The sequence below is a fragment of the Protopterus annectens genome, chromosome 8.part0 (assembly GCF_019279795.1).
Source record: "Protopterus annectens isolate FY-2018-M chromosome 8.part0, PAN1.0, whole genome shotgun sequence".
Classification (NCBI taxonomy): Eukaryota; Metazoa; Chordata; order Ceratodontiformes; family Protopteridae; genus Protopterus; species Protopterus annectens.
Genome location: NC_056741.1, coordinates 1,031,577,125 through 1,031,588,955, shown reverse-complemented (window position 1 = coordinate 1,031,588,955; position 11,831 = coordinate 1,031,577,125). Strand labels below are relative to the sequence as shown.

Below are 11,831 nucleotides of genomic sequence, written 5' to 3'. Positions count from 1 at the left end.
CTTTAAAACTCAGTAATATGGGTGATAAAGATATATCAGATAAAAGAAAAATAAATATGTTAAATAATAAATATCTAGAAATATTAAAACATAAACTATGATCAATATAGAAAATTTCAAGTTTATAAATTTCTCTTCTAACCCTAAATCCTTAAAAATTCTTGCTAATAAAACAAAAAGATTAAATAGATTTAATCATATTAACGAAATATTCTCCCCTAAACAAGGAAAAATGGTATCGGAAATTCATAATATATTAACTGAATTTAGAGAGTTTTTTATAAACATCAACCAAAAAACTACTGAAATTAACTCTAAAGAGGAAATAAAAACATTTATTAATAAATACATTAAAAGAAGACTTTCAGAGGAACAAGGGATTTCTATTGATAAACAAATATCTTTCAGAGAACTTCAAACTCACATTACCAAATGAAAGCAAAATAAAGCACCAGTTAATGAAGGCATCATTCCTGAAATTTACAAATTACTACCTATAAATGCTCTAAAATTGCTTTATAAAGTATTTAATCTTGTTCAGGACAAAAACATAATTCCACCTTCTTGGAAATACACTTTTATTTCTCATATTTTAAAATCTAACAAAGATCCCTCTAAGTGTACGTCCTATAGACCAATCTCCCTATTAAACACTGATTACAAATTATTTATGTCCATTTATGCAGAAAGGCTTAAAACAGTTTTACCCAAATTAGTTGATAGTGATCAAACGGGATTTATAATATAGAGAACGTCATATGATAACATTAAAAGAATATTAACTTTAATTGATTCGGTGAAAAATCTTAAAACAAATTTAACCCTAGTTAGTTTAGATATAAATTGTGCTTTCGACTCAGTTACATGGGAATATCTGTTCACTCTATTAAAGGAATTAAATTTCTCCAATAATTTTATCAATCTTATCACTCTGTTATATGAAGGTAGCCAAGCTTATGTTAAAATTGGTACTAGTATATCTCAAAATATACCAGTAGTAAAAGGTACTAAGCAAGGGTGTCCTTTATCCTCTCTTTTATTTTCATTAGTTATGGAACCATGGGCGCATTTAATAAGACATGATACAGATATTGAAGGATACAAATTAAACCCCGCTGTATCATCTACAATACAAATGTTTGCAGATGACATATTGATTACTCTTGGGAGTAGAAGGGAATCTATACAGAAACGTTTTAAAAACATGGAATATTTTCAGAAAAATTCCGGCCTTACTTTTAATAATAATAAAACGCAAATCCTTTTAACAGGTTCAAAAAATACAATACTTGATGAATATAATGAATATATAGCTCAGTCTCAACAAATAGCATATTTAGGTACAAGTATTACTAACATTATTAAAGATACCATTCAAATAAATTATAATAAAAGTCTATTACAGATAGAAAATTTAATAAATAAATGGAACAAATGACCCTTTTCTATGGATGATAAACTTTTAATAATAAAGATGATCCTTCTCCCCAAAATCTTATATATAATTCAATCTTTATCTATACCTCCTCCTTACCAAATAATTAAAAAAATTAATTTGATGATTCAGAAATTTTTGTGGTTACCAAATAAGCCAAGGATTGCATTAACGTACCATATGTATAATTGGAATAATGGGGTTATAGCCTTACCAAATTTAGAAATGTATTCAGTTTCATCAGTATTCAATACAATCTTTCATCTCATCGATGTGGAATACACTGCCAAGTGGAAAGAGTTTATAGAGGTATTGTCACAAAATACCAAAGATATAAACAGTTCCTACAAGCTAAATATAATTAATAATCCACTTATTTGGAGATTAAAAGATTATATTTCTGAATTTTCTTCTCTGAGTTTTAACTCTAAGTATATAGTTTTTTCTTTTAAAATCATTTAAAAATGTATATTTAAATATATATAAGGACTGGCTTTTTTTACTCATCCCTATAGCCTACACACACAGATCTATTTTATCTTTAGATTATACAAAATGTCTATATTTCAGCAAAAACATTTAACATTTTGGCACCAAATGATGATAAATAATGAGATAAAATCCAATAGTTTACTCTTGGAAGAGTATAAACTTGATTCCTGTTTATGGTTAGAGCTTCAAGAAGCTAGACAATATGTATTAAATAAATTGGATTCTATGTCTCCTGTAATTAGGAAAAAAATTCCCAAGTTAATACATTATATGATTTTTATCAGTTTTGCATACATCTCCTGCTAATAACAAGTTATCAAACATTTATAGGGCAATTAAATGTGATTTAGATACACATTCAGATAATTATTGGAAATAGTTTTCTTTAATTAATAATCCCCCTTCTGAGAAAGACAAATTGAATATTTTACAATCAGCAAGTATGACTACTACTACTTTAAAATGAAAATTATTCACATGGAGATTTTTAAATAGATCATTTATCACTCCTCATAATATAAGTATATTTTCTAAAAATAATATAACATGTTGGAGATGTAATATTGAATTGAAAGCTGACTGGTCTCGTATGTTTAAAATTGCATATATTTAAGAAAATTTTGGGATGATATCAATAATTTGTTGCAAACATTTTTTACTGATAATTTCTTTATATCTAAATAACTGGTTTTATTTAATAATCCTGTTCCTGATTGTGTAAAAGAGAGTAAATACCCTTTGGTTTGGTCTATACTATCTATAGCTAGAAAAACAATCGCTAAGAATTGGAAATCTAGTACAGCACCTACATTTTTGGAATTTAAAAATATACTCCTTGAAACGTGTAATTTGGAAAGGTTAACTATTAAATCTAGATCATCTAGGAATACTACATTATATAATTAATGGAATATCATCTATGAACTTCTAGAAAAATAGTTTATTAATTTATGTAAACAGATGATTTTTATTAATCCTACAGCTACATTAAGAAATTGTTTTTGCATGATGAACATCTTTGTACATAGTTTAGTTACATTGGTTTATATATTAGAAGGTTTGTTTTTTTATTTTCTTGTTTTTTAACTTTAAAGAAAAAATGTTATAATTTCATGGAAATATTTGTTAATTTTAATAATTACTTAATAAAATTCTTTGGGGAAAAAAAGTCTGCATAGGTAGAAAAAAATGTACTGGGCAAAATTAGAGTAGTGGTCTTTTAAGCTAACTTGGTGGATTTCCTTGTTAAATGAAAGCAGTCCCATTTTCAAACTGTCTCTGAGCCCTAATAATGACTGGACCTGCCTCTTGACCACACAAAATAATAAGTCGTAGCTTCTTCCAGCAGAGTAACATGAAACTTTTACTTTGTATCAATTTTTTAACATTTTTATATACATTTTAATAGGGAATATTTGTATTGAATATGTAATATTGTGTTACTATTTGTTTTGATATGTGTTTTAACAAATTATGGTTACAGTGTTTATGAATTTTAAATAAGAATGATTTTAGAAAATGTTCAGTGAGTTTAAGCCAGCAGAATGTGTACTTTAACTTTGCATCTTTTAGGTCAGTCAACAAAGGTTTAATTGCACTAATTAGGTTATTGGCAAGGTTATATAAGGGTAGTAGTGCAACTTTCAGTTTTATCTGATGAAGTTTTTTGACAGAAATTAACTGGTTGTATGTCAGCGTTAAATCTTATATTGTGGTTGCTGGTGTGTGTCTGTATGAATAAACATTGTGTTGTGGTGGCAACAGCTATCCAAATGCTTTTTGGGATTTGAGTAACATGAAAGCACTACTGAGTCTTCAGTTTGAATTTCTTCTCCTCCATAAGCAACAAGCTTCTCACACCTTGCCAAATCAAGTATTTCACCTTTACACACACTAGCAAATGTTTCTAATGACATAACATTGCACTTAGAACCTGTGTCAACTTTGAGCTGTGTGGGTTTGCCATTTGTCCGAACAGTACAAAATACTTCATTCTTTGCCCTTAAATCTATTGCATTGACCATTTCATGAAGTACTGACACACCTCAACATAAAGAGTAGGATTGCAGCTGTCTAATTGATCAACTTGTTTCTTAAAATGTTCCCTCTTAATAAAAGAACTTGGGTCTTTTGATTTACAAAATCTTTTGAAATTATTCCACTTAGTGCATTTGTGCCAGCATTGACCAAAAGCTAAACACTTTTCCCTTTTAGATTTATGACTTCTGCCACAATTACGACAGGAGCTGCCAATGAAACTGGGTTGGGGCCCATGCTTTGAGTTTGCTGACCCACTTTTTTTCACTGAGACTGTGCGAACTCTAGAATTTGCTGGAAAGTTCTGGGGTTTGCCAGTGACTGTTGAAGGGACTACAGCTGCTGCCATGTGCTTGGGCCTGTTTCTAACCACGTGCTGCATACTATCAACATGATCTTTATCGCAGTTCCTTCTAGAGCTGTTTTCATTCGTAAGCATATTTGTGTGCTATTCTGTGAGCTCATATATCTGACAAATCTCGATGGCTTTATTCAAAGTTAAGTCACTGTTGAGAAGAAAAATCTTTCTCACACCATCATCTTTTATACCACACACAAGTCTGTCTTTTATCAACTCATCCCTTAAGTCACCAAATCTGCATGTTTTAGCCTTATTTCTCAGGTCAGTTATGTATGCTGCAAAAGTTTCACCAGGCTTTTTAGCCCTTTTGTAAAATAAGTGCCTTTCCATTGTAACATTTGTCTGAGGGTTACACATTTCTCTAAATTTACATTTCAAGCACTCTGATTCCTCCCTTATCTCATCCGGTACAACAATATGAAGGTTTTCCCACTCTCCTGTAAAACAGCAGGTGCATACACAGATGAACTCCCCCTTTCTATAGCTTCTGACTCAGCTAAATTAAGTAGAATAAAATGCCTTTGTACGGTCATCTTTATCAGAAAATGCAGCCTGTATGAAAGTGTCGTACTCTTGCTCACTTTCCAGTTCTCAGCAGTATTACTGTCAAACACAAGTGCACTGGATTTTTGAAATCAGTCTGCCTTTCCCACAAAGTATACACAGACAAACTGAAAATATAGCCCTTGTAATTATGTACGAACAAGCAGTTCTGTGAGCTTGTAACAGCATTCAAATGCAAAATAAACTCTTCGAAGTACTGTATTTTGGGAAATGTGCTCTGTAATGGCTGTAATCTGTAAAATGTGCCCTGTAATGGCTGTACTTTGCGAAGTATGCCTTACTGTAACACTGTACAAACATGCGAACACTTTATACACTTCTGATAATTGGATATATTTGCTTAATACGAAATACTTGCTTCGTAATCGTTCCCCCTTATTTTATTTGTTTTATGCAATTCTGACTTTATTTCAAACATTTTATGTAGTAATTTGAATATTATCAATATCATACATATTGGTTTATGCGAATATTGTTTAGAATGTTCTGTATGCCCCATTTCATATTTTATGAAAAAGAAAGTGCTGAGCAACTTTCAATACCTGAAATTCATTTCAGACCTGTTCTGCGAAGTTTGCAAATTTTTAGGGATGATCCACTTCTGTTTGCACTATGTTGCTTGTTCGTCTCTTAACACATAACAAGAAAGCTGGGGTTTTCGTTTAGATGCTTTAATGTATAGAAACACATCAGGATGGATTGCAGCAACATTAAATAGGAACATACTAGTTAACAAACAGACCTTACATGCATACATACATCTCAACAGCGAACTACAAAATGGCAGTCAGGCTCACATGTGCTCAGTATTTTTACACTTGTGCAAGCCCTTGGATAGCTTCTTAAAGGTACATACACACATTGATCTACAGCAGGGTTTCAGCAATTTCTGTAATGTTGGAGTGAATGATAACTTTTAGAGGTTAATGAAAATTGTTTAAATTATTTTCTTTTATATGAATGTGAGTCTCCTGTGTCATTGTTCAGTGTTCACTACTGACTGGGATCTAAATTTCATCTTAGAAAAATTAACTTTAGTACATTTTGAGACAGTAGATGCAGCACACCCTCAAATACTGGACTTAGAACTGCCTTCTCATAGCTGTTACCTATTCAGGAAGGATGTCTGTGCTGCAGGCAGTAATATGTAAATAGCACTGTGTAAGCTTCTGCGTAAATTCTTTATTCTTGTTTAAAAATGTATATATTGCAGATGTTTCACCTAACCAAACAGTTGTCTGGTTTGTTCCATAAACCACAGAGGAGAGGGTGAAAGTATTGTACATTCCCTAGGAGTGTGCATCAAGTAAGGTAGTGCCTTAAAATTGTGGATTCTAGGAGACTAGATAAATTGCTTCTTTTGCTAGAAAGCAGGAGGTGGAAGATCAGTGTCTGAACAAACTACTAAGATAAATAGATTGCTTATCTTATTTTCTTCTGCAGTGTGACGTATAGGAAAACACCTGCAGGGCCAATCAGATCTCGACTACTAAGAGCACAGTGACTGCCACTGTCTTTTTTTTTGTTTGTTTTTTAGATGGGGATTTACACCCAAGACATTCTTGAAGCAGCTAAACGTGCACTCTTACAAGCACTGTACATTTAGCAGTCTAAAGCTGAGCAGAATTTTCCACTCTCATCCTTTGAGGTATTATCCATTCTTCATCTGATCTGGACCTTAACCAGCCATCCTACGTGGGGAAGTGATACATTTGAGAATTATCTCTGTTGTAGTCACTGTGTCAGTGATCCATATAATGAACATTGTGCAGTTGTGTCAGGAACGTACCACAATAGTCGATGTTCGAGTAAGATCACTGTTGTATTGCTAGTACCCTCTGTTTATCTTCTGATAGCTTTCCAAAAGCACTAAGGGCTGGTGTGGGTTTCTATTCCCCCCTTCCGTTTCCTACGGTTTTGGTTACTCTATATGGGATACTGCGTCCCCTCAGTCCAGATTGCTGTAGGAGTTTTATACTTCTAGGTTGGTGGTTGTGGCTAGCTCTACAGTGCAGGTCACTTTTGTGATCCCTTACTGGGTTTTACTTCAACCTCTGGCACCAAGAAAGAAAGATGGCATGGGCTAACACCACCTTTATGCTGGGAATGTATGGATGCCACAGGGAACATGGAGTCACCCCAGCCAGGTTGAGAAAGCTACTCAGCTGTAGAAGAGTGTCTGGATGTATATAATCTACATGCAGCAGTGACAGAGATCCCTCTTCTAAGACATACAACAGTGATCCTTCTCAAATAACTCCTGTTATGGCAGGTTATTTACACAACTCTATATTCTCAAGGTCTTTTGGCCTCCCTGAGTTCTCTCTCAGTGATGAGGTGGATCTAACTTTGGTCAAAACTTGGCCAAGAATTGGCCATTGGCACTTTCCCTGGTTGAACCTTGGGCAAGAAAAAATTGAAGGCTACAAGGACAGAGGCCTGACTTGTTCCAGCACACAGCAGAAGGTGCCTGCAGTGGGTCTCCTGAATCAGTGGTGTTGTCCAGCCCCATTGAAGTCTGGAGGGACTTTACATGCCTTCTGCTACAGGATCATGAGAATTGCTTCCTGGGTAGTAGGGAGTTAAGGGGTGGCCACTCCCTCAGAATTCCAGGCCGTGTGTCATAAATCAGCTTTTCTGGCGTTTTAGTCCCCCCCCCCCCCACATACACATACACATACACACACACACACACACACACACACACACTTAAAGCTTGATTGATGGTCATCTAAAGGGCATTTATTTGTATTCAAGCCGGCCAAAAGCCAACAATGATTTGCTGCCTTATGGAATTTGGAACGAAGTGCACCTTTTTTCAGGTGCTATAGCCCATTATTTGAGTAAACTCTACAGGTAAGAACAGAGTCAGTCTTCTGTTATGGTAAGTAAGTGACTTCTTTAGTTGTCAAAGGTCGTTGATACTGCAGAGATGGCTTTCATTCCCCTGTTTAGATCAGAGTATGAATTTCAGTGATTTTATGTTTAGCAGTTGTGTAATGACTAACTGATGTGTATTAATACAGTAGTACATGTTTAAGTTCATTTTTTTTGTTTGTTTTTTCCAGTGTACTTAACCATAATTTATAAGTTTCTGCCTGGACGAACTGAATATGGTACGAGTTGTGTTGCTTTTTATTTGAGTATGAACCACCTGATAGCAGAGGCACCACAACTGAAGACTAACATTAGTTACTGGGGGGGGGGGGGTCCTTTGAGAGCTTGAAAACTTGCCAAATGGCTGTGATATACCAGAAGTAAGGAATGATGCTTTAGCAGTTTTTCTTTAAAGATAGCTGTCATGATGACTGCTTCACAGAACTGTACATTCATACCCACAGTCCTTATTTTCTTTTCTCCATTTTGCCACTTCCTGCTCTGTACAGTAGCCAGACATTTGAAGCCTCTGCCTTATGATTCCTCAAAATGTATTTCCTTTCTTTTCCACTACCTTTTTAAGTTTTGTTTATTTTTGTCTGCTTTAGGTTTTTTTATCCACCATCCTTCTTATGGCCTTATTTTTCTCATCCGCTTTATCAGGTAGAGCAGGTATAACTTTGAGGGTGCATACATCGGTTTAGTTGCTAGCTTTCTTGTGTGTTTGTAAGATAGATTCATGAAAACATTTTGTTTCCTCCTGATTTGTTTTAGCTTTCTTTCAGGGAGATGCAGCACATATCCACTGGAAAGTTGTACTGTGACTTCCAGTGATCCTTTTTGAAAAAATCAAGTTGTGAGCTCACAGTACACACACACACACACACACACACACATTTGTTCCAGAATTGTAAGCGATTAAAGTATAAGTAGCTATCTCTTCAGCGTATCATCAGCTTTACAGTGGTGGCATTCGTTTCCAAATCTTAAAATGATTTTTGTATGTTACAAGAAACACAAGTATTAATTCTCCATTTTCAAACCATTTAAAATGTATTGGTAGCCACTAATACGTGTACTATCAACAGCGTTTTTGTTCATCGTGCCATGAGCTTTCATATGAGCCCATCTTTGTTGCTAGCTTCAAATATTTACAGGAGTATGAAAAATGTTGCTTGTTCAGATGTTTGCAGAAATATAAAAATTATATATATATATATATATATATATATATATATATATATATATATAGTGACTAAATAGTTAATGTCTCCAACTCTGATAAGACAAAAAATATATAAATGCAGTTTTGCTCACCATATAAGCTTTAGGATGTATTCCCATTGTCTTGTGTGTATGTAAGATGGATTTGCATTTATTAAATGTGAAGAGAGCATTTAGATGCCTAGAAGTGTTTAGGATGATCCTGGAGAAATGTATGATGGTTGGGTTACATTACAAAAAAGGGCAAGAAATTTCATGTGTAGTTGTGTGCTTTAGTCTTGTCTTTAAAATCAAAACAACGAAAATGGAGACAAGTTCCAAAAGTCAGACTCCACAAAAACAAATAGTAACTTGTGGAGGAAATAAGGCACCAAAAGATGATTTTACCAAGGTTTTAATAATCCACAGCACGCAAACAGCTTTCCAACGAAATTTACACCAATGCTGTGAACCTTGGTGTAAATTTCGTTGGAAAGCTGTCTGCGTGCTGTGGATTATTAAAACCTTGGTAAAATCATCTTTTGGTGCCTTATTTCCTCCACAAGTTACTATTTGTTTTTGTCTTTACAATCCATTGGAATATTTGGTTTGCTTCCAGAGCCTCCCAACTTATTTAACCTGCTCTGTATTACATTGTCAGGGTACAGAATTTCAGTGTTTAATCTAGAATTAAGTGATGACATTTTTCACAATTGGTGAAGCTTATCCAGAGTACTCCCAGTGGCTAAACCTTCTGCAGTAGAACTGTTTTATGTATGGGTGTGAGAGCAGTGTTAATATTAAATGTGGTGCATTAGTAAGCATACAGGCTTGTAGCTTTTTATTTCTCAGAGAGAGTTGTGTAGCTTTATGAATTTGTACAGAAATGGAAGATGGGTGGTACCGAATATGATTAAATACATTTTATAAATTGGTTTCTTCATATCACATCTGCTGCTTGTTGCTCTTCAGAAGACCTGGTCTTTGTAAACTCATGCATTAGACCAGACCCATGATGCCATGTAGGTAAGTCATTTACAGAGTATAAGAGCATAAATGTCTGAGATTAGCGCTAGAATGTAGCATATCTGGTTTGGGTACTGCTGGGAAGGTGGACATGTCCACTTGGATGCTTTTCTGTTAATAGTCTGTTTTATGTTTGCATGCTGACACTTTGTTCTACAACCCTCTTCCCACTTATTTGTTTTAAATTCCATCACATTGCATTTAAAATGATGGATGTTTCCAATACTCTTGAAGCCAAAGCTATAGTTGTGTTCAAGAAATCTTGTTGTGAAGCATGTTACAGAGAATGAGGGAATCAAAAATAATGATGCACATTAGCTAGGGATATGGCACAATTGTCTGTGGTTATGTTCATTGTTATCAGCTTTTTTTCTTTTTCTCTCTTAGTGAGTCTGAAGGAAATTGGAATTTCAAGAGCAATGAGCTTACACTCTCACACCCTGCATGATCTACCAGACCCTTCTGAAGATTTTGCTGGTGCTGAAGAATTCATAAACAAAAAAAGAGGAAAATGCAGATGCAGAGTAAAGACTGATTGATTTGTGTTTGCAACATGTACACAAACATCTTTTTCTCCATGCATCATGCACAGAGTGTTAATTCTGCTGTTCCCTCTCGCAAGTTCTTGGTGGAAATGGCTAGGACCTGTTGTCTATAGTGGTTTGTAAGCAGTTGTCCTTGGTGGGCTCTGACTGCTGTGACAGAGTGGAACTAAGATTTCTTACTGGAAAAAGACTTGGATAGTGGTGCTGAAGTCTAAAGATAAAGCAAAGTATCCTTCTGTTTAAATCTCTAAGGTGCCTATATACTGTAATATTTATAGGCATATTTGGTTTCCAGACCGTGAATAGTGCAGTTTGTTCTTTCTGTTTTTAAGGCCCTTGTGTTGCGGAGCATTTGTCTGTTCTGTATTTAACAATTTTCTACTAAAACAAGCATTTTAATCTTATGAACTTTTTTCTAATTTTCCCAACACATTTATTTTTAGCTTTGAGTGCATGCCACTCACTGATCTGAGCGTTAGAGGAGGGTTGTAAAGCGTCTAGATCACTGATCTAATGCCTCATGTTTAACTACCTGGTTTACACCTAAGTGTTTGTTTACTGCAGTTGGAGATAAGTGAATGTGGACCTGCAGACAGCTGTAAATTAGTACTGTATTAGAATAAGTCAAGAACTTGGAATCCAGTGTTGCACACTGTAAATAGTTCTCCCAACTGCTTTCAAGATGAGAAAATGTGCCATCAGAAAATAAGCTAGTTTTCCATCAGACGTTTCCTTGCTGACCCAAGTAATCTGTCTACTTGTTGGCTTTGTAGCCCGTGCTTACTTTTCAAAATGACTTAATCCAGGTGGATACATATGGAACATCTGCTTAAAAGTTGTACCAGAAAGGAAGGATTCTTGATGAATATTTAATCGAGTCTGCATTTTGCTGTCCTGAAGACTTGTGCTGAGCCAGTTCAGCCTATTGTGTGCATTGATATTGCTTCTGTATTTTTACGCAACAAGTATATGCTATGCTGTTTTCCTTATTTCTGTACCTGTGCAACGGAGCTATGCAGAGTTGAAGATAAGTACACCGGTGTGTTATGGTGTCGGTGTTCCACCTCCAGTAACTTGAACCCAGAAGAATCAATAACTGAGATCCTTAGGATGTACATGTAAACTTGAAAATAATCCAGTCTTGTGTGTCTCATGCAGAGGAAGAAGAAAAAAGCCAAAAGATAAACATTTATGCTAAAGGACCAAACCTGTATAGATTAGTCTGTTACTGATCCTCAAGCAGTTGCATCTTGGGAATCCAAGCCTCACTGTAAAGTATTTAAATCTGTGA

The 11,831-nt window shown here is 34.7% G+C and overlaps 1 protein-coding gene across 1 annotated transcript in view; it reads left to right on the top strand.

The window, feature by feature from the left end:
• LOC122808394 (phosphatidylinositol 4-phosphate 5-kinase type-1 alpha-like) overlaps positions 1-10,458 on the top strand; it is a 795,187-nt gene extending 784,729 nt beyond the window's left edge. Inside the window, exon 11 of the mRNA XM_044079360.1 lies at positions 10,383-10,458. Within this exon, the coding sequence (XP_043935295.1) occupies positions 10,383-10,385 (3 nt within the window). The 3' untranslated portion in view covers positions 10,386-10,458. The remainder of the gene's footprint in view (positions 1-10,382) is intronic.
• The last annotated feature ends 1,373 nt before the right edge of the window (positions 10,459-11,831 follow it).